This window comes from Physella acuta, unplaced genomic scaffold (genome assembly GCF_028476545.2).
Source record: "Physella acuta isolate Inbredline_101_S28 unplaced genomic scaffold, ASM2847654v3 ptg000543l, whole genome shotgun sequence".
NCBI lineage: Eukaryota > Metazoa > Mollusca > Gastropoda > Physidae > Physella > Physella acuta.
In genome coordinates, this window is record NW_026732062.1 from 753,868 (window position 1) to 777,543 (window position 23,676).

General features: G+C 44.1%; 1 protein-coding gene across 1 annotated transcript; it reads right to left on the reverse strand.

Annotated features, from left to right (window-relative positions):
- LOC131946028 (whirlin) lies at positions 1-21,727 on the reverse strand. Its single transcript, XM_059306656.1, has 18 exons — positions 21,655-21,727; positions 19,488-20,471; positions 18,124-18,388; positions 17,303-17,503; positions 15,826-16,035; positions 14,787-14,912; positions 14,221-14,426; positions 12,413-12,455; positions 12,008-12,211; positions 11,728-11,823; positions 11,242-11,352; positions 10,971-11,042; positions 10,609-10,815; positions 10,127-10,240; positions 8,317-9,360; positions 4,861-4,962; positions 563-712; positions 1-222 (listed from the first exon to the last, which is right to left on the reverse strand). The coding sequence occupies exons 2-18, from the start codon at positions 19,763-19,765 to the stop codon at positions 1-3; spliced, it is 3,651 nt and encodes a 1,216-aa protein (XP_059162639.1). The 5' UTR covers positions 19,766-20,471; positions 21,655-21,727.
- Positions 21,728-23,676: the final 1,949 nt, after the last annotated feature.

A 23,676-nucleotide genomic window follows, 5' to 3' on the forward strand; every position in this document is an offset into this window, starting at 1 on the left:
TCAGACCTTGAGGAGCCCCACGTCGACCCTGATGGCGTCGAGCAGCTGACTTGACCACTCTGTGACCAGCAGCTCCATGCGGTCGCTGTTCTTGTTCTTGAAGGACTCGGCGATAAGTCTGGCAGCGTCCATGTGGGACAGGCCCACGGCCGGCTGACCGTTGACCTCTAGGATCACGTGACCGACCCTTAGGCCACCGGACTCGTAGGCGGAGCCACCGGGCTGGGGATAGAAACAGTAGCACGGTAGAGGTCAGGGGGCATATGGTAGAGGTCAGAGGTCATACGGTAGAGGTCAGAGGTCATATGATGGAGGTCAGAGGTCACGTGTTAGAGGTCATGTAGAGGTAGAGGTCAGAGGTCATATGATATAGGTCAGAGGTCATGTGGTAGAGGTGAAAATGGTTGGGGTCAGAAGGTATGTTTCAAGTGGTAAAGTTTGAATACTAAAGCTCAAGGTATAGATTCCACGAGCGAGGTAAGGAGATCGACCGTGAGACGCATTTTGAGACAATTAACAAGTCCGTAACTATTTAGACAACAATTATTCGTGTATCACAAACCTGCACATTAATGACCTTTGGCAGAGGTTGTCTGGTGTTGGCCCCGCCCTCTATGGCGACACCTAGCGTGGGTTTACTGCGGTAGATGTAGACCACCTCTAGGGGGATTTCCCCGTACTTCTCGGCCGCTTTCTTCTTGATAGCCTCGATCTGAGAGTTGTATCGGGAATTTGCGAGTTAGGAGTGTCGTGGTTATACAGAGAATTGTGTTATACTTTATCTCATTTGGTCAGGGAATTCATTGAACAATGGCATTTGACCATAACAAGAAATTAATGAATGAGGTTTTTGTTTTGTACGAAACACACCATTGGTAAAAATTTACAACAGGCCATTAGGTCTTTTTCTCATACCACCTTTACACGTGCGACATGTATACCATACATATCTAGGAAAAACAAACAGGCAAAAAGTTAATGGAATATGAAAGTTTTTCCCCCAAGGGACATGTATACTTGCTTTTTTTTACATAGACATGTAAACACGTCGCAAGTGTAAACGTGGTGTTACAGATAAACAAACAAACAATTTAACTGCTGGTAGTGAAACATTTGGTTAAAACACGACTCTAAAATGTGAGTACTATTATATTAAACCTGATAGATACAGTTAATGTGTAGCCTGTATGCTCACAGGAGGATTATCATACCTTACGTAGACGGTAGAAGCAGGATTATTTTACTTACATGACAGCAAGATTATCATAATCATGCTCGCAGGATTGTTTGACATGCATATCAGCAAGATTATCATACCTTGTATACCTGCAGGATTATTACACCTAGATGCTCGCAGGATTATCCTACCTAGATGCTCGCAGGATTATCCTACCTAGATGCTCGCAGGATTATCCTACCTAGATGCTCGCAGGATTATCCTACCTAGATGCTCGCAGGATTATCCTACCTAGATGCTCGCAGGATTATCCTACCTAGATGCTCGCAGGATTATCCTACCTAGATGCTCGCAGGATTATCCTACCTAGATGCTCGCAGGATTATCCTACCTAGATGCTCGCAGGATTACCCTACCTAGATGCTCGCAGGATTATCCTACCTAGATGCTCGCAGGATTATTACGCCAAGATGCTCGCAGGATTATCCTACCTAGATGCTCGCAGGATTATCCTACATAGATGCTCGCAAGATTATCTTACCTTTGATGCCAGCCTGGTGCCAGACAATCGATTGACCACGGTTAGCAAGCAGGTGTGTCCATACAAGTAGGTCAGCGATATAAAAATGTGGATTCTAAGCTTGCAACAATAGTGGAACGAATACATTCCAGAACACGCGAACTTAAACAGATCGATGTAGCGGGCTAGTGGTGTTTGCTCCATCGTGTAGCATAAGTTGCCTACTGTAGGTTGTGTAATCAGGGGCGTAGGAAGAGAGGGTGTATAGAAACAGAGATACTTTTAAACCTCACTTAATAACATCTTGCAATCGCCACTGAAGTAAGAAAAACGGAAGTGGAAAAGTGGGAGGGGGGGGGGGGTCAACAGAGGCAGCTATTATTGAGGCAGCTATAATTAAAGAATTATGTAACAACGAACAATAGTTGTTTATGTTGTCAGAACGCATATCTTCAGATGTAAAATAAAGGCAAACAGAAATATAAATAAATAAATAAATAAATATATATATATATATATATATATATATCTATATATATATATATATATATATATATATATATATATATATATATATATATATATATATATATATATATATATATATATATATATATATAGATATAGATATATATATAGATATAGATATATATATATATATATATATATATATATATATATATATATATGTATATATACATATATATATATATATATATATATATATATATATATATATATATATATATATCACTAAATTCGTTTGTTTAAAAAGTCCTGAGTATTGTATATTAGAATAATGATATCTTGTTTTTGTTAATTAAAATATTTTCGAAACAGAATGAAATTTTTTGAAATCGATTTTTGCCAGATTATGACCTGCTCCTACAGTATCAGGCCTCACACCACAGCTGCCGGCCCCACACCACAGCTGCCGGCCCCACACCACAACTGCCGGCCCCACACCACAACTGCCGGCCCCACACCACAGCTGCCGGCCCCACACCACAGCTGCCGGCCCCACACCACAGCTGCCGGCCCCACACCACAACTGCCGGCCCCACACCACAGCTGCCGGCCCCACACCACAACTGCCGGCCCCACACCACAGTTAAAGGCCCCACACCACAACTGCCGGCCCCACACCACAGCTGCGGGACCCACACCACAGCTGCGGGACCCACACCACAGCTGCGGGACCCACACCACAGCTGCCGGCCCCACACCACAGCTGCCGGCCCCACACCACAGCTGCCGGCCCCACCACACCACAACTGCCGGCCCCACACCACAACTGCCGGCCCCACACCACAACTGCCGGCCCCACACCACATCTGCCGGCCCCACACCACAACTGCCGGCCCCACACCACAACTGCCGGCCCCACACCACAGTTAAAGGCCCCACACCACAACTGCCGGCCCCACACCACAACTGCCGGCCCCACACCACAAGTGCCGGCCCCACACCACAGCTGCCGGCCCCACCACACCACAACTGCCGGCCCCACACCACAACTGCCGGCCCCACACCACATCTGCCGGCCCCACACCACAACTGCCGGCCCCACACCACAACTGCCGGCCCCACACCACATCTGCCGGCCCCACACCACAACTGCCGGCCCCACACCACAACTGCCGGCCCCACACCACATCTGCCGGCCCCACACCACAACTGCCGGCCCCACACACAGCTGCCGGCCCCACACCACAACTGCCGGCCCCACACCACAACTGCCGGCCCCACACCACAGCTGCCGGCCCCACACCACAACTGCCGGCCCCACACACAGCTGCCGGCCCCACACCACAGCTGCCGGCCCCACACCACAACTGCCGGCCCCACACCACAACTGCCGGCCCCACACCATAACTGCCGGCCCCACACCACAACTGCCGGCCCCACACACAGCTGCCGGCCCCACACCACAACTGCCGGCCCCACACCATAACTGCCGGCCCCACACCACAACTGCCGGCCCCACACACAGCTGCCGGCCCCACACCACAACTGCCGGCCCCACACCATAACTGCCGGCCCCACACCACAACTGCCGGCCCCACACACAGCTGCCGGCCCCACACCACAACTGCCGGCCCCACACCATAACTGCCGGCCCCACACCACAACTGCCGGCCCCACACACAGCTGCCGGCCCCACACCACAACTGCGGGCACTACTCTACTTGTGTAGAGCCCGCCAATTAGTAAACAACTATTAATCTCCGACTGGTTGCTCTATAATTAATTGGCCAACTCAATCCTTTCCGTATTGATTGAACGATTGACGGCAAACTAAACTAATAGCTCGTCAAATTAGGGGATCTAATTTCTAAGTAGCTGGGTAAATGGTATTGAGTTTTTGTATTGCAGAATTCACATTTCCTTAGTTTCATGGAAAAACTCAGAGATCAACGATTTTAAAATGTGATAATTGATAATGGCCAGCAGCTAAGTGAATTTATAGTATGTGTGTGTGTATGTGTGTGTTTGTGACACATTGTGAGCATATGAATTGCTCTGAAACCACTGACGGTTGCTCCGATATAATTTGACCACTGTGTAACACTTTGGTCATAGAGACAGAAACAATATATAAACCCCTCGCCACATGAGGATACTATGAAGCCTGAATGACAGACACAATATAGATAATTAGGTACAATGGTTCAGTGACATAAAATGGATCCATGACCTACAATAAAAACCATGATGACCTACAATGGAACCATGAGCTATTTTTGACCTACAATAAAAAACCATGATGACCTACAATAAAAATCATGATGACCTACAATAAAAAACCATGATGACCTACAATGAAACCATGACCTACAATAAAAAACCATGATGACATACAATAAAAAACATGATGACCTACAATAAAAAACCATGATGACCTACAATGGAACTATGAGCTATTTTTTACCTACAATAAAAACCATGATGACCTACAATAAGAAACCACGATGACCTACAATAAAAAACCATGATGACCTACAATGAAACCATGATGACCTACAAGGAAACCATGATGACCTACAAGGAAACCATGATGACCTACAATGACCCTTGACCTACAATGAACCATGACCTACAATGAACCATGACCTACAATGAACCATGACCTACAATGACCTTGACCTAGAGTGGCATCTACCTTGCTCTGGTCGTCCATGTGGGCCAGCTCCACGGGTGTGTAGACCTCGGGGCGGGGGAGGCGGAAACCTTTCTGACCCAGGCACCCGTCCATGACGTCACAAGGAAGATTTCACACCAAGTCCGCGTAATCCGGATTAGTGTAACTCACTAGACATCCACGCATAATAGTGCTCACGCTCAAGGTCACGTCTGGCTTAAAACAGCCCTACGTACAGCCCTGCTCACACAGCCCTGCTCACAGAGAGCAGCACTGCTCGGACCTGCTCTGTAACATTACCTTTAACATGACAGTACCCTAGGACATAGCCGTACAGCGTTAGTGATGACGTCAGAATGTACAACCTATGGTTATGTAGGCTACTTAACTCAGGTAACGTATAACACTTTACTTTGCTTCCACAATTTCAAAACAACGAAGCGTGAAACAATGAAATTGAGAAAGTTCAAACTATTTGAAATGAAAACATAAATATTAGTGAGCATCCAGTTTTAAATTTCTCACAAAACTTCACCGAAAAGCCCACACATATTTTCACTGATATTTTCACACAATTCCTTGTGTGGCGTGCTAGCACTTTACTGGAGTCTGTTGTCAATGGCAGTCGGCCATGTTGCTACACAGAACAGCGGCAGTAAGCGGCGACACGCAGGGGAGACAACACGACAAACAGGTAGACAAGAGTTATCGAGCGTGCTGGCTTACTGTGTGGAGACAAAGGGTGGATAATTGGTATTGATTGAATGGCGGAGGGATATTGACGTGGTACCGCTTACACAGGCGACATCGCTCTTGTATTTTGTAAGCTTCCAATGTGCATGACTTATTGGCACGTTGTTAATATCGTGGACTAATTAATGTAATGAATCAGAAGTTTACTTTTTTAAAAAGATCATTTTTTCCCAAAATCAAGTTAATTGAATTAGACTTTTTTTGCGACTCATTTTTACTTTCTCGTATATACGTAGTATAGAGAAAGTCTTGTAATCGTGCAAAAAAAAAAATCGAGATTTTTACAAATCTCGACGTTTTACACCTCACTGATACGGAAAAACATAATTTTGCAATCTTGTCCGTATGTCTGTGTGTGTGTGTGTCTGTCCGTGTGTGTGTCTGTCCGTGTGTAAACACGATAACTTGAGTACCGTTACAGCTAGGTTGATGAAATTTCATATATAAGTATTTTATCAAAATCGTAGATCCGTATCAACTTTTGAGCGATTTCCGATAACCGGAAGTGGTACTTTTCCTACTTTGAATTTTTCAAAAGCCTATAACTTGAGTACTATTTCAGATAGATAAATGAAATTTCACATGTAAGTAAAAGATCTAATTCTCTACCTTCTGTTAAATTTTGAGTAATTTCCGTTGACTGGAAGTAGTAATTTACGCTACTTCCGATTTCTCAAAAAACTAATGTAAATTTTTAAAATACTAATAATATTGCGCACTATTATACGCGTTTTTATTCGGCGTTTGCTTGGTGCGCAATGTTTTTTTTTATGAGATTCTATTCTATTTTTACAAGCTTTTATTTAACTCACTTCCTCGTCAGTCGACAGTCGACAGTCTGTCTGTCTAGACGGAAACGCAGGAGTGAAAATTCGGACAGTTCTACTTGACCGACACGATTCACAGTTGGCACATGGGTCAAGACATGAAGACAGTGCAATCTGAAACTAAATTTGACTTAATTGGATGCCTAATTGATTTTTTATGAATTAATTAAAATTTGGACCGAATTAGTAGGCATGTCTAGCCAACCACACCACACGCGTCATCAATAGCTGCGCCATCACGACCACGTAATGGCTGCGTTCAAAAACCATTGCGCGCCTACTGAACGTGATATTCAGTAGGCGCGCAATGGTTTTTAGTCATGTAACTCTATTGTAGATAAAACATGTAAAGTACTGAAAAAATTTTTCATAAAAAACGTTTTAATAACAAGCTTTTATGTAATGATGCACTAAAAAGTAGAAAATAAATTATAGACTACTATTTAAATAACTATAAAGAAAAGCGTGGGTGTCTTCCTTAACATTAGTAAAGGTATCCAATAGATACTAAAGTGACCCACGCTTTTCTTTATAGTTATTTAAATAGTAGTCTATAATTTATTTTCTACTTTTTAGTGCATCATTACATAAAAGCTTGTTATTAAAACGTTTTTTATGAAATTTTTTTAAAAGTTTTAGTATTTAAAATGGATTAAAAATCATAACTATATCCCCAGTTACCATCCCCTGTTGTTTTATATAAGAATATTCGAGAAAGTTTAGGGGAGATCACTACCGGTTTATTTTTTTTGCTTCGAGAGAGATTAGCATGAAACGAAATAAAATAATCTCTTCTTATAGAAAGCACATTTTGGGTGCCTCATACATGTAATTTCATTAGATTTAGATAATAGTTTTTGTTTTAGAGAATACAAATTTCGTAATCAAATTTCGTAATAAATGTAACAGAGCGCGATTTAAAAACAGCGGTGTAATATAAATAGAATAATACGGCACGTTAGGTAGGAGCTTGGAGCTGGCAGATCGAGAATGTACTGAAAACATTTTCGACATTTATTTAATACTTTGTGTTTAGCTTAACACTGTCGCCATGACAGTGTCGCCATGACAATGTCGCCATGACAGTGTCGCCATGACGGTGTCGCCATGACAGTGTCGCCATGACGGTGTCGCCATGACAATGTCGCCATGACAATGTCGCCATGACAATGTCGCCATGACAATGTCGCCATGACAATGTCGCCATGACAGTGTCGCCATGACAGTGTCGCCATGACAGTGTCGCCATGACAAAATAACAGTCTCGCCATGACAGTGTCGCCATGACAATGTCGCCATGACAATGTCGCGATGACAATTTCGCCATGACAGTGTCGCCATGACGGTGTCGCCATGACATTGTCGCCATGACAAAATAACAGTCTCGCCATGACAGTCTCGCCATGACGGTGTCGCCATGACAATGTCGCCATGACAATGTCGCCAAGACAGTGTCGCCATGACAATGTCGCCAAGACAGTCTCGCCATGACAGTGTCGCCATGACAGTGTCGCCATGACAGTGTCGCCATGACAGTGTCGCCATGACAAAATAACAGTCTCGCCATGACAGTCTCGCCATGACGGTGTCGCCATGACGTTGTCGCCATGACAGTGTCGCCATGACAATGTCGCCATGACAATGTCGCCAAGACAGTGTCGCCATGACAATGTCGCCATGACAGTGGCGCCATGACAGTGTCGCCATGACAGTGTCGCCATGACAGTGTCGCCATGACAGTGTCGCCATGACAGTGTCGCCATGACAGTGTCGCCATGACAGTGTCGCCATGACAATGTCGCCATGACAATGTCGCCATGACAGTGTCGCTTCCCCTTTGACCAGGTGACCAACTGACCGACCAACTAAATCACTATCTAACAAAGCTTCAACTTACCGGCTCCTGTTTGGGGGTTGGCGGTGAAGCCCCGCCCACCAAAATGTTGACGACGTTTTTCCCGAGCCTGCTCACCGTGTCTGTATGATTGACAGTGTCATTGACGTAGTTTGACGTCACGTTAATTGTCGCCGAAGGGGCTTGTGACGTCATACTTAACCTTGATGACGCAGCCTCCGCATGCGGATGGGTCTGAGGGTTTATTTTTATCAGCGGGACAGCAACGGAAGCCGTAGGCTTGGCGGATGAATACTTGGAGCTGGCGGATTTTTTTGGTGAGTTTTTAGTGGGTGACGAGAATCTTCTCTGTTTTTGATTGGCTGGTTCCTGAGGCGGGGTGGGGGCGGAAGAGTCTAGCCTGATGATGGCACTAGATGGGGTTGGGTTGGGTTGTCTCTGAAACAGTGACGCTGCCACGGGTTTTCTGTCAGGTACGGGTGACCTGACCTTGTTGGAGCGAGCGAGTTTGACGGCCCGAGGTTTCGTTAGCTTGAGGTGGTTGTCGTCTGGTGTCAGGTTGTCTGGTGGTGTGGATGTGATGCTGTTGTTGGAGGTCGGGTGGTGTCGTGAGACAGATGGTGACATGGGTGTTCCGTTTATTGTGATGGTGGTCTGTTGGTTTCTGGGGAAACCGGAAGTTGAGTGGCGGGATGGATGAATGGGGGCAGTTTTGTTGGAAACATTTGACGCGGGTACATCGTCCTCGGTTGGTCTGTTGGGCTGTCGTGTGGAGGGTGGGTGTGAGACACCGTGATGTGGTTTTCTGATGTCAACATCTTCTGTCATCCCGCCATTGATGACGTCATCGTGACCGAACGTAACGGTCGGCGTGTGAGGGCGGGAGTTGGATTTCGACCTTGACCTTAACTGCCGACCTTGGTCGGAATGCTGGATTGTTTGATGACGGTCGTCGTTGGAGGAAATAGTGGAGGAGTCGTTGACGTCATCAAAATGGCCGTCTGCTTGGTGGACCTCGGCCACGTGGTGTACGACACGATGGGAGTTTTGGTTGTTTCCGGTTCCGGTGTAATGTCTGGCTGGCTTCTGAAAGGTGAAAGTAAAAGTTGTGGATTTCTGAAAGTTGAAGGTAAAAGGAAATCGTGATTTATCATTCGATGACGGTGGCAAACATGGCGACTGTATTCACTGACATCACAAGAAGCGAATACAATATAGAAATCTATGTCTTGTTGTTTGTGATCTGCTGATGTAATAAACAAACCTGATGTAAAAGTGGACAAACCTGATGTAAAAGTGGACAAACCTGATGTAAAAGTGGACAAACTTGATGTAAAAGTGGACAAACCTGATGTAAAAGTGGATAAACCTGATGTAAAAGTGGACAAACCTGATGTAAAAGTGGACAAACCTGATGTAAAAGTGGACAAACCTGATGTAAAAATGGACAAACCTGATGTAAAAGTGGACAAACTTGATGTAAAAGTGGACAAACCTGATGTAAAAGTGGACAAACCTGATGTAAAAGTGGACAAAGCTGCTGTAAAAGTGGACAAACTTGATGTAAAAGTGGACAAACCTGCTGTAAAAGTGGACAAACTTGATGTAAAAGTGGACAAACTTGATGTAAAAGTGGACACACCTGATGTAAAAGTGGACAAACTTGATGTAAAAGTGGACAAACTTGATGTAAAAGTGGACAAACTTGATGTAAAAGTGGACAAACCTGATGTAAAAGTGGACAAACTTGATGTAAAAGTGGACAAACCTGATGTAAAAGTGGACAAACCTGTTGTAAAAGTGGACAAACCTGCTGTAAAAGTGGACAAACCTGTTGTAAAAGTGGACAAACCTGCTGTAACTGTAGGTAATGATGGAGGTAAGAGTTGTGGTTGGCAGAAGAATCCTCGTGGTTGGTGGGTTGGCCGTGGATGTCAACACCACTGTCATCGCTGGGGTCATCGACCTGAGGAGATGACACGATTGTGTCACGTGGTACCTCTTTGTGAGGTGTATGTAGAAGGTGGGCTAGAAGTCTATCTACTGTGTGATATGTGTGTGATTTGTGTGTATGCTTGTGCTAATGTATGTACGTTAATGCAGATGAGCATACAAGTGTGTAAAAAGGTAGTGCTTATTTAAACAAACGATTGAAAAAATACGCTAAGAGGTGCTTATATTATCTCACATCCTGTAGAGCAAATATGTGCTTATATCCTCTCACGATTGAGAAGAAATAAGTATAATGCTTATATCATATCAATCGTGAGAGGATATAAGCACCTTGCGTATCTCCTCCACCGTTAGCCGCAGTAAGCAGGCCCGACCCCCTACCTTGCTGTTAGTTCTGCCCACCGAATCAGCCCGTGGCCGGTGGGGGGTGGGGGTCTGGGTGAGTGCTTTCATCAACTTCCTCTGTCTCCCAGCCGAGTGGGGGGACTTTGACCTCGGCCTTGACATTGTTGATGTGATGTAGTGAACGTTGTCTGCGGTACCTATCTCTGGGGTGGAGCGACTCATTGTCCTGTAGGCTTCACTCTTCTGGAATATATCACATGTGAAATTTGTGTGGACAAAATCACATCTTTGAAACGTTTCGCTTTAAATAATGGTTGTATTTGTGTCAATATGCTGACGGACACGATGCAATTTTTACGTTTAAAACAGGGGACATAATTCACTACAAACACACGTACCAGCGCGTGAGATGGCGTGAGGTCATCTTCCGGGTCAAAGTCAAGGACGTCCATCACATGTAGGCGTTTGGTCTGTGGGTAAAATGACGGTTACTTACAACATAGTGACATTAATTTAGGTGTAAGTCAGCATTCGTTCAATCAATTCCCCTATATTAAATGATACAAATATAAGTCATATTTTTACAGATCAAAATGTTTTAAGTTAAGATTTGCGACAACACGGGACCATATTTTATGTTTTAATTGACCGGAAGTTGACGTCACTTACCGGATGTGAAAACAACGTACGTCGGTGGTCCTCAGAGCGTCTGGTGCCGTCGTCACTGTCAAACGACAGGATGGACATCCGCTCCGGTGCCAGAACCTTCCTGGCGTCGTTCTAAGGACAAACACAAACAGTTTGACTTAGTGGTGGTCCGCACGCGGTTTTAGACGCTGAGCGATGCATATGTGTGTGTTTATGTGTTTGTGTGGGTGTGTGTGTGTGTCTTTGTGTATGTGTGTGTGCGTGTATGTTTGTGTGAGTGCGTGCGTGAGTGCGTATATGTGTGTGCGTGCGTGCGTGTGTGCATATATGTGTGTGCGTGTATGTGTTTGTATGCGTGCGTGTATGTGCGTGTATGTGTGTGTGTGTGTGTGTGTGCGTATATGTGTGTGCGTGTATGTGTTTGAATGCGTGCGTGTGTGTGTGTGTGTATGATACAACGATTAGAAGCACAGAGCACCAGATGAAGGGAGACAAACCAGCACTGACCAGAGAGCGATCCAGATGTTGCTTGGCCACCAGCTGGTCAAAGGTCACCAGGTCTTTAGGCAGGACACATGTTCGGATCGCGGACATCAAGGTCAGCTGCAAGTATAAACATCAGGTCATGTGACGTCACACACCGCTGTACGCAGGCGTTTGTGACGTCACACACAGGTGCCAGGAGTTTGTGACGTCACACAGAAGGTCGTTAAAATGTGTTTGAAATACATACTAATTGATTAGTTCAGTGACCTGGCTAATCAATTATCACCCCCTCCCCCCCTACCTTGGCCGGCGTGTTGAGCAGCTCAAACAACGCCTGCAGAAGACCTTGGACCGCTATCGTCTGCTTGTCGTACTCCGCCAGGTAATAGTTCAAGGCCGTCTGCTCCGTGCTGTTGAGCAGAAGACTGGCCTGGCCGGACAGTTGACCCCTGGGGGTGCTCCCACCAGCAGACGTCAGGGCGGGGTTGACGGCACGCAGTAGTTTCTGGAATCAAAGAGATGGAACTAAAATGTACTGATTATTTTCTTAAAGTAAATTATGTATGGATATTACTTCAAAGGCATGCTAATCAATCATATGATACACATTATAGGGTTTAATTTAACAATGTATTTGAAATAACAAATGTACAGTTTCTGCAAGTAAACAGAAACACACTACAGCAGAAACTCGAAGAGATCTTACCTTCTGTACGTCAAGGTCTGAAATGCTTGCTATGGTTGATCCACTGAAATAACAATTATCCGTTATAAATTGTATACATTTCTGAAAGTGCTTGAATTAGATCGACCACCAATGATGCGACACACATTTGAAAGTTGTTAACAAAAATAGCACTCTGAGACACCAGGACACATTCAAGATTTTAAGAAAAATGGACCCGCTGGACCGCTCTATTGTAATTGAATAAAAAATTTAAACTTAAAAAATACCCTTTCTATAAATACACACAAAAATAAATCAGGACCCCCCCCCCCCCCCTCTACTGCACCAACCTCCCCTCCCCACCCCTCCTCTCTCCTGAACTCACCGACTGGACATTCTCTGATCGTACGAGCCTATCCTTGTACTCTCCCACTCACCGACTAGACGTGCTCTGATCGTACGAGCCTATCCTTGTACTCTCCCACTCACCGACTAGACGTGCTCTGATCGTACGAGCCTATCCTTGTACTCTCCCACTCACCGACTAGACATGCTCTGATCGTACGAGCCTATCTTTGTTCTCTCCCACTCACCGACTAGACATGCTCTGATCGTACGAGCCTATCCTTGTACTCTCCCACTCACCGACTAGACATGCTCTGATCGTACGAGCCTATCTTTGTTCTCTCCCACTCACCGACTAGACATGCTCTGATCGTACGAGCCTATCCTTGTACTCTCCCACTCACCGACTAGACGTGCTCTGATCGTACGAGCCTATCCTTGTACTCTCCCACTCACCGACTGCTCTGACCGTACGAGCCTATCCTTGTACTCTCCCACTCACCGACTGCTCTGATCGTACGAGCCTATCCTTGTACTCTCCCACTCACCGACTGCTCTGATCGTACGAGCCTATCCTTGTACTCTCCCACTCACCGACTAGACATGCTCTGATCGTACGAGCCTATCTTTGTTCTCTCCCACTCACCGACTAGACATGCTCTGATCGTACGAGCCTATCCCTGTACTCTCCCACTCACCGACTAGACGTGCTCTGATCGTACGAGCCTATCCCTGTACTCTCCCTCTCACCGACTAGACGTTCTCTGATGGTACGAGCCTATCCTTGTACTCTCCCACTCACCGACTAGACGTTCTCTGATGGTACGAGCCTATCCCTGTACTCTCCCACTCACCGACTAGACATGCTCTGATCGTACGAGCCTATCCCTGTACTCTCCCACTCACCGACTAGACATGCTCTGATCGTACGAGCCTATCCTTGTACTCTCCCACTCACCGACTAGACATGCTCTGATCGTACGAGCCTATCCCTGTACTCTCCCACTCACCGACTAGACGTGCTCTGATCGTACGACCCTATCCTTGTACTCTCCCACTCACCGACTAGACATGCTCTGATCGTACGAGCCTATCCCTGTACTCTCCCACTCACCGACTAGACATGCTCTGATCGTACGAGCCTATCCCTGTACTCTCCCACTCACCGACTAGACATGCTCTGATCGTACGAGCCTATCCCTGTACTCTCCCACTCACCGACTAGACGTGCTCTGATCGTACGAGCCTATCCTTGTACTCTCCCACTCACCGACTAGACATGCTCTGATCGTACGAGCCTATCCCTGTACTCTCCCACTCACCGACTAGACATGCTCTGATCGTACGAGCCTATCCTTGTACTCTAGCACTCACCGACTAGACGTGCTCTGATCGTACGAGCCTATCCTTGTACTCTCCCACTCACCGACTAGACGTGCTCTGATCGTACGAGCCTATCCTTGTACTCTCACACGAGACTATCCCTGTACTCTCCCACTCACCGACTAGACGTGCTCTGATCGTACGACCCTATCCTTGTACTCTCCACCCAGCCCGTCTCGTCAATGGTGGTCTTAGCGAATGGAATCTTCCCGACATCTCTCAGCGTCATGATCACGTGACGCCCGTGCTTTAGATGTTTCACGGCCTCAGCGTGGCTGATGGTGAGAAAATTTCTTCCGTTCACGTCCAGGATTTGATCCCCAGGCTAATGAGTGGGTTGGAGGGGGGGGGGGGGGGAGTAAAAATAAAAAAAAATAAACATGTTTTATTTATATATTTTATACATCCAACATATTAAGTATCCCCTCTTATTTTTCACAGCCCCTCACAGCCCCACACAGCCCCACCAGCCCCACACACCCTCACACCCTCACAGCCTCACACACCCTCACAGCCCGACACCCTCACAGTCTCACCCCCACACTCACCCACACCTCTTTCAAAGCCCCCCACCCCCTCACAGCCCCACATATCCCCCTCACAGCCTCACACGCATCCTCACAGCCCCACACACCCATACACACCCTCACAACCCCACACACACTCACAGTCCCCCCACACCTACCTTAAGTCCAGCGTTCTCAGCGACAGAGAAGGGATCGACCCCAGAGATGAAGATCCCCAACCCGTACTCACTCCCACCCCTGATCATCAGGCCGAGACCTTGACCCCTCTGTACCACAATGTTGACCTGTGTCACACAGAGGACAATTGTCACACAATCTTTGTCACGGTTCTAGAGTCACATGTCATTGTCACACAATCTTCGTGACGGTTGTTGTGTCACATGTCATTGTCACACAATCTTCGTGACGGTTCTAGTGTCACATGTCATTGTCACACAATCTGCTTAAAGGATCGTGAGGCGTGGAGCATATGTATGCTAATATTGTGGCATGATCTATCATCTAAGTTGTTTGACATCTTGAAAATTGTGACCTTTTCAATGTTGAAAGCTGTGACCTTTTTATTGTTGAAAGTTGTGTCGTGTATTGAAAATTTGTGTGACGCGTGTTATATGAAATGTTATATGAAATGTTATATGAAATGTTATATGAAATGTTATATGAAATGTTATATGAAATGTTATATGAAATGTTATATGAAATGTTATATGAAATGTTATATGAAATGTTATATGAAATGTTATATGAAATGTTATATGAAATGTTCTATTAAATGTTATATGAAAGGTTATATGAAATGTTATATGAAATGTTATATGAAATGTTATATATTAAATGTTATATGAAATGTTATATGAAATGTTATATGAAATGTTATATGAAATGTTATATGAAATGTTATATGAAATGTTATATGAAATGTTATATGAAATGTTATATGAAATGTTATATGAAATGTTATATGAAATGTTATATGAAATGTTATATGAAATGTTATATGAAATGTTATATGAAATGTTATATGAAATGTTATATGAAATGTTATATGAAATGTTATATGAAATGTTATATGAAATGTTATATGAAATGTTATATGAAATGTTATATGAAATGTTATATGAAATGTTATATGAAATGATATATGAAATGTTATGTGAAATGTTATATGAAATGTTATATGACATGTTATATGCCCACCTTTCTCTCATCGCTGCCTTTGAGCATCAAGGTGCCGCTCCTGTCTCTGCCCTCATCCTCACCTGACCCAGGGCCGCTGCCCAGGAGAGGGGGAGAGACCGGCCGGCCCTTGGGGTCCGTCCATTTGTAGGCTTCAAGGACCGTCATAGTCCCGGGGATACGGCCAACACGTGACACTGTGACGTGAAGCCTCGTCGCTGCTTTGATGATCTGAAATAGATGGTGACATACAATCTACATAATCTGAAGTAGATGGTCACATACAATCTACATAATCTGAACTAGATGGTCACATACAATCAACATAATCTGAACTAGATGGTCACATACGATCAACATAATCTGAAGTAGATGGTCACATACAATCAACATAATCTGAACTAGATGGTCACATACAATCAACATAATCTGAATTAAATGGTCACATACAATCAACATAATCTGAACTACATGGTCACATACAATCAACATAATCTGAACTAGATGGTCACATACAATCAACATAATCTGAACTAGATGGTTACATACAATCTACATAATCTGAACTAGATGGTCACATACAATCAACATAATCTGAACTAGATGGTCACATACAATCAACATAATCTGAACTAGATGGTCACATACAATCAACATAATCTGAACTAGATGGTCACATACAATCAACATAATCTGAACTAGATGGTCACATACAATCAACATAATCTGAACTACATGGTCACATACAATCAACATAATCTGAACTAGATGGTCACATACAATCAACATAATCTGAACTAGATGGTCACATACAATCAACATAATCTGAACTAGATGGTCACATACAATCAACATAATCTGAACTAGATGGTCACATACAATCAACATAATCTGAACTAGATGGTCACATACAATCAACATAATCTGAACTAGATGGTCACATACAATCAACATAATCTGAACTAGATGGTCACATACAATCAACATAATCTGAACTAGATGGTCACATACAATCAACATAATCTGAACTAGATGGTCACATACAATCAACATAATCTGAACTAGATGGTCACATACAATCAACATAATCTGAACTAGATGGTCACATACAATCAACATAATCTGAACTAGATGGTCACATACAATCAACATAATCTGAACTAGATGGTCACATACAATCAACATAATCTGAACTAGATGGTCACATACAATCAACATAATCTAAACTAGATGGTCACATACAATCAACATAATCTGAACTAGATGGCCACATACAATCAACATAATCTGAACTAGATGGCCACATACAGTCAACGCTTCTTTTTAAACGCTTCTTTGTTTTTTATCTCACGCTTAACGTAGTTGTCAATTATACCCGTCCAGCTATTGGTCAGCTGTACTCTCAAAGCTAAAGGTCAGCTATACTGTCCAGCTAGAGGACAGCTATACTGTCCAGCTACGGGTCAGCCATACTGACAATACAACTGACATGACCTACCCTGGCTGCCTCGTCATGCGTGACGTCAGTGAAGGAGATGTTGTTGACCTCTAGGATGAGGTCACCGACCTCCAGCCCATTCTTCTCTGCCAGACCCCCGGGGTCCACCGAGGAGACGTAGACCCCCACGCCGATGTCGACCCCGCCCCTGATGGTGAAGCCGTAGCCAGCCTCGTCAGGGTTCGGCTCGCCCAGTTCCACCTGGTCATACAGAGGTCAGCGTGACACAATAGTTGTGTTAGGTCAGCATGACCCACAGGTTGTGTTGGGTCAGCGTGACACAATAGTTGTGTTTGGTCAGCGTGACCCACAGGTTGTGTTAGGTCAGCGTGACCCACAGGTTGTGTTGGGTCAGCGTGACACAATAGTTGTGTTAGGTCAGCGTGACCCACAAGGTGTGTAGGGTACAGTACAATATAGACATACATACACATATAACAGACGTTTCGACTCAAGGCCTTCGTCAAAGCAGAGTATTTAAATGAAACAAAACGAAAAATGTGAGGTAATTATCTTGTTGTAAGTGTACATTCAGCACGCTTGTGTGTTGGTGAAGACACTGTCTGTACGTCCTGTGTAATAATTTCATTGTGTTTCATTTAAAACTAGCAATTAAAAACTATTATATTTATCTCAAAGCTACATTTACATAAATTTTGGACTAATTTAGACATGTTTAAGATTTTAATACATTGCGCGAAAAAAAATCGTATTTCAAGTTGAAATAAGAACAAGATTTGTTATCGAACTGAAAGGAGAGGATGAGATCGAACACATATAAGGGAAGTAACAAGGAAATGCTTGCCACCGGTACGATTTACCTCGATTATTTCCCCTTCCTGCCCGCGGTGCGAGTTGGACGAGCGTCGTGTCATTGTCTTGTGTTTCTGTGCGGGTCCAGCTTCACTCTGCTCCCTCTGCCCAGACCGATGCACCGTGACGGTGGGTCCGTTGGTCTCCGACAGCCCGGCACGTCGTCCGGCAGAAGACAGGGTGCCGGACCGGTACTTGTTGAGGACGTTCAGGTCGGCCAGGTGGGGCCGGAACAAATATGGCCGCGGCAAGGTGCTGTGTTGCTGATCTCCCCTGTAGGACAGAAGACAGAGTTGTCGGTCGTGAGACATTCCGTGTGAAATGTCAGATTTTATATGTTAGGGTTGATACAACCAGATAGAGTTGGATGTTCCGGGTCATACATTGCTATCGTGTTGATTTTTTTTTTACTGCTAGATGTGTTTTGTCTTTGTTCTATGCTACGGCCTGCGATATTTATCGGAACGGTTGTATGATGTATGGTACAGCTAGACCAACCTCAGACTGATGTACAACCCTCTACAGATGGACAACCGCCTCTACAGATGGACAACCCTGGTTAACTGGACAACCTTGGTTGTTGCAGATAGCACATTCAACCCAAAGTGACTATGCTATAGCATTTGAGAAATAAGCACAAAATGACTCCCGGTTTTACTAAGTCTAGAAATACTCACTCAAATAATTAATTGTAATATAATAGTAATGTAGCTAACACTTGTTTTTAATTTGGACCAGTGGAGTCAGGGTGTTGTGGTGATAGGGGATGTTGTGTTAGTTAATATAAACTCCATCGACTTTCCCTGGCCACCCCGGCATACTTCAAGCAGAGGTTGAGGACTTTTTTTAAAAATATTTGAATTGATAAAATAATGTAAACTGTTTTTCAACTGCTTATACTCGATACAAAAATATAAAAATGAGTGTAATCGATGGTTCCCAAACGGCTTTGATTTTTAAAATTTTAACAATAATTTTAAACTCTAAGCGCTCGTAAGCTCTGAGCTGAGCCAGTTAGAAACTTAAGCTCTGAGCTTACAGTCAGCTACTTAAACTCTGAGTTCATCTGATGAGAAACGAATTATCTGAGCTCAGTCAGCAGATCTAAAGTCTAGCCTAGTGAGAGATTAAGCTCAGAGCTTACTTAGTCAACAGACCTAAAGCCTTAAGCTCTAAGCTTACCTGGTCAACAGACATAACATCTTAAGCTCTAAGCTTACATATTCAACAGACATAAAACTTTAAGCTCTGAGATGACCTAGTCAGCAAATCTTAAGCCTTAAGCTCTGAGCTGACCTAATCATCAGACATAAAACCTTAAGCTCCGAGCTTACCTGGTGAGCAGATCAAAAGCCTTAAGCTCTGAGCTTACCTGGTGAGCAGATCAAAAGCCCCGCCATCCTCTGGCCGGATGACCCGCCTGACCAGGGGAAACAGCTGACGCTTGACGGGCGTGTTGAGGATCTTCCGGAGGGCGTTAACCAGCTCGAACACATCACGCCGGCGCCCGTACGAGCTGAGGGCCTCGATGAACGCCCCTTTCTCAAGGTCATCCAGGTGCGTGTACAACGCCTCCTGCAGTTTGCGCGTGCTGGAGGAGATGGACCGGGTGGGCAGGAACTCAGTCGACCTTGACCTCAGCAAGGCCATGGCCGGGGGGTCAGGAGGTGATCAGTTCAGGGAAACATGCCGAGTTTGTGTGTCAGCTGTAGGATCGCATTGTTAACTCCTCCCTGTTCCAATAGTGTGAACGTTGGAAAAATAATTTGAGAATCTGTACAATGTCAGAATTAGTCCAGTATCAGAATGCGTACGAAGTAGGAATCTGCTCCGTTTTAAGATGGTAATATCCGAATGTGTTGAATCTGAGAACATGTACAGCTTTAGTACATTAGAATGTGAACACCGAATAAGGTCCGTGTTTGGATGTCGTTGATTGGTCGATAACTGGCAGCCTAGCACCAACTGGGTTTAAAGAGTGCTGTTGTCTTAATTAGGAGGAAGTTTAATTAACGTCTGACGTCAAACAGTGGGTGAAAATATTTTAATTGGCACGGCTTGATTGAGGTGTTTGTTAAGTTGAAACAGTTGATGGTGTTTAGTTGATGCTGTTGATTGTGTTAAGTTGAACCAGTTGATTGTGTTAAGTTGAAACAGTTGATTGTGTTAAGTTGAACATGTTGATTAGGTTGATAAAAAAGCACTTGTTTACGCGTTGATAAAGTTGGTTTTGATCTTGTGTTGATAAAGTTGACTAGTTAATCATGTTGATACAACTGTATTTGTTGATCGTGTGTACATGTTGATAAAGTTGAACCTGTCGCTGCCGTCAATGTTGAACCTCTTGAACGTACACCTGCAAAAAAAAATCACATTTCACTAAGTCGAGTCCCAAGCGTGAACTTTTACTTACACTACATTTTTTTTCCCAAACTGAACATTGACCAAACATTTCGCATTCCTAATTGTTCATGCAAAAAAGTTTAAAAACTTAAATGTTGGGGGTGGGAGGGGGGGGGGGGGGTGGGTGGGGGGTGGGAGGGGGGGTGGGTGGGGGGTGGGAGGGGGGTGGGTGGGGGGTGGGAGGGGGGGTGGGAGGGGGGTGGGTGGGGGATGGGGGTTGAGGGCGAGGTGACTGTGTCATAACAAGCACCAGCCGGTTGGCCAATGTTCGCCAAGACACTGAACTCAACTATTGACTATAAAAGAGAGTTGCACCGCCCCCTCCCCCCTCCCTTTACGACATCGACAAGGCACAGCTTGGTGTGGACAGATGTAGACAACACAAACATGACACTGTGATCCAGAGTAATCCAGGAAAGCAAATTTTGAAACATTGATTAGATCAGTGTAGGCTAGGATTATTTCGTGCTTCAATTATTGCAGCCACTCTTGCATTAGTGTTGTGCTCCACTGATAGAGAGATACGACAGAATCGCAACCAACACACAGTTTAAGACAGAACAGTCTATTGTCATATGAGGGACATCCAACGAAACATCAGTGTGTACGAATCAATCACCAACACATGGACTGCAACCAATGACCACATCAGTGTGTACCAAAACATCGCTAAACCCACATAAAACACGGATCAACACAACACCTCACTGTGTTATGGAATGACACACCAGAGAACAGTAAACTGTATTCAAATAAAGCAGATTTCCACATGTCCGCCTTGGACATACACATTTGTGTATTCTAGATTTGAACATCTTAGACACATCGTGGAATAGCCACAAAACATTGAGACAGCTGACAGAAATAGAAATAGCGACTCGACACTTGAAAAGATAGAAACTTTGAAATTGCCAGAAACGACCAAAATTAGACAGTTATTTAAAAATCATGTGAACTACCATTAAGAAACCATGTCAACTAGCCATCAAGAAACCATGTGAACTAGCCATCAAGAAACCATGTGAACTAGCCATCAAGAAACCATGTGAACTAGCCATAACTAGCCATCAAGAAACAATGTGAACTAGCCATCAAGAAACCATATGAACTAGCCATCAAGAAACAATGTGAACTACCATCAAGAAACCATGTGAACTAGCCACCAGGAAACCATGTAAACTAGCCATCAGGAAACCATGTGAACTATCCCTCCAAATAAACCAGCGCCTTGTTTACTATGAGTCCGATCTATAGTCGCTGATCGATCACGTCGAACTGTTGAATTGTGAACATCTGTCACGAACGTGAGCTGTTGGTGTTGACGTGCTGAAGCCTAGGGGTGAGTTGGGTCACGTGACGACATGGATTGACAGCTCGACACCTGGGGTCTAGAGTACTGTGTAGTACTTTGATACCTGTGTCTTCAGTACTGTGTTGTACTTTGATACCTGTGTCTTCAGTACTGTGTTGTACTTTGATACCTGTGTCTTCAGTACTGTGTTGTACTTTGATACCTGTGTCTTCAGTACTGTGTTGTACTTTGATGCCTGAGTCTTCAGTACTGTGTTGTACTTTGATACCTGTGTCTGCAGTACTGTGTTGTACTTTAATTCCTGGGTCTTCAGTACTGTGTAGTACTTTGATACCTAGGTCTTCAGCACTGTGCTAAATGTGTTCAAAACGAATCATTCTCATGACTTCATCACGGTGACATTTATCGTACTTTAGTACATATAAAATCATACGTTCTGTTTTTTTAAACGATTTAAATATAGCATGACACTGTGTTAAAATCTGACCACAAAACGAACAATAAACTCCAAATGCTTGCCAGTGAGGACAAGTAGAATTATGCACACACCGGACATTAATTACATTTTTACTATGTAAACTAAGATTTTTAAGATCTATATTAAAAAGTCGATTGAGAAAATAATCCCAATTAATATGTCTTAATTCTCAAAACGATTATATATATATATATATATATATATATATATATATATATATATATATATATATATATATATATATATATATATATATACAAGTACTAGCACTTGCAGTATCGAACCAGAGTTGAAGACACACAATCTAAGGACGAAATGGGCAAGTCAACTTCTAGGCTTAAAACTTAACACTCTTCTTGTAGACCTTGGTAGAATTGTGACGTCAATGGCTAATTAATGAATTATGAAATTGGGGCAGCTAATTAGGAAAGTTGCTGGGAATGTGAGGCTAGGAGGATTAAAAATTGATACAATGGAGGGAATCTATGGATGCAGAAGGTAATCAATGAAGGTAGTAATCGATTATCTGTGTAGTGTGGGTAGGCTTAATGATGTGTGGTGTGTGGGTAGGCTTAATGATGTGTGTGGTGTGGGTAGGCTTAATGATGTGTGTAGTGTGGGTAGGCTTAATGATGTGTGTGGTGTGGGTAAGCTTAATGATGTGTGTGGGTAGGCTTAATGATGTGTGTGGTGTGGGTAGACTTAATGATGTGTGTTGTGTGGGTAGGCTTAATGATGTGTGTGGTGTGTGGGTAGGCTTAATGATGTGTGTGGTGTGTGGGTAGGCTTAATGATGTGTCTGGTGTGGGTAGGCTTAATGATGTGTGTGGTGTGGGTAGGCTTAATGATGTGTCTGGTGTGGGTAGGCTTAATGATGTGTGTGGTGTGGGTAGGCTTAATGATGTGTGTGGTGTGGGTAAGCTTAATGATGTGTGTGGTGTGGGTAAGCTTAATGATGTGTGTGGGTAGGCTTAATGATGTGTGTGGTGTGGGTAGGCTTAATGATGTGTGTGGTGTGGGTAGGCTTAATGATGTGTGTGGGTAGGCTTAATGGTGTGTGTGGGTAAGCTTAATGATGTGTGTGGTGTGTGGGTAGGCTTAATGATGTGTGTGGTGTGGGTAAGCTTAATGATGTGTGTGGTGTGGGTAAGCTTAATGATGTGTGTGGTGTGTGGGTAGGCTTAATGATGTGTGTGGTGTGGGTAAGCTTAATGATGTGTGTGGTGTGGGTAGGCTTAATGATGTGTGTGGTGTGGGTAGGCTTAATGATGTGTGTGGGTAGGCTTAAAGATGTGTGGTTTGTGGGTAGGCTTAATGATGTGTGTGGTGGGTAAGCTTAATGATGTGTGTGGTGTGTGTAGGCTTAAT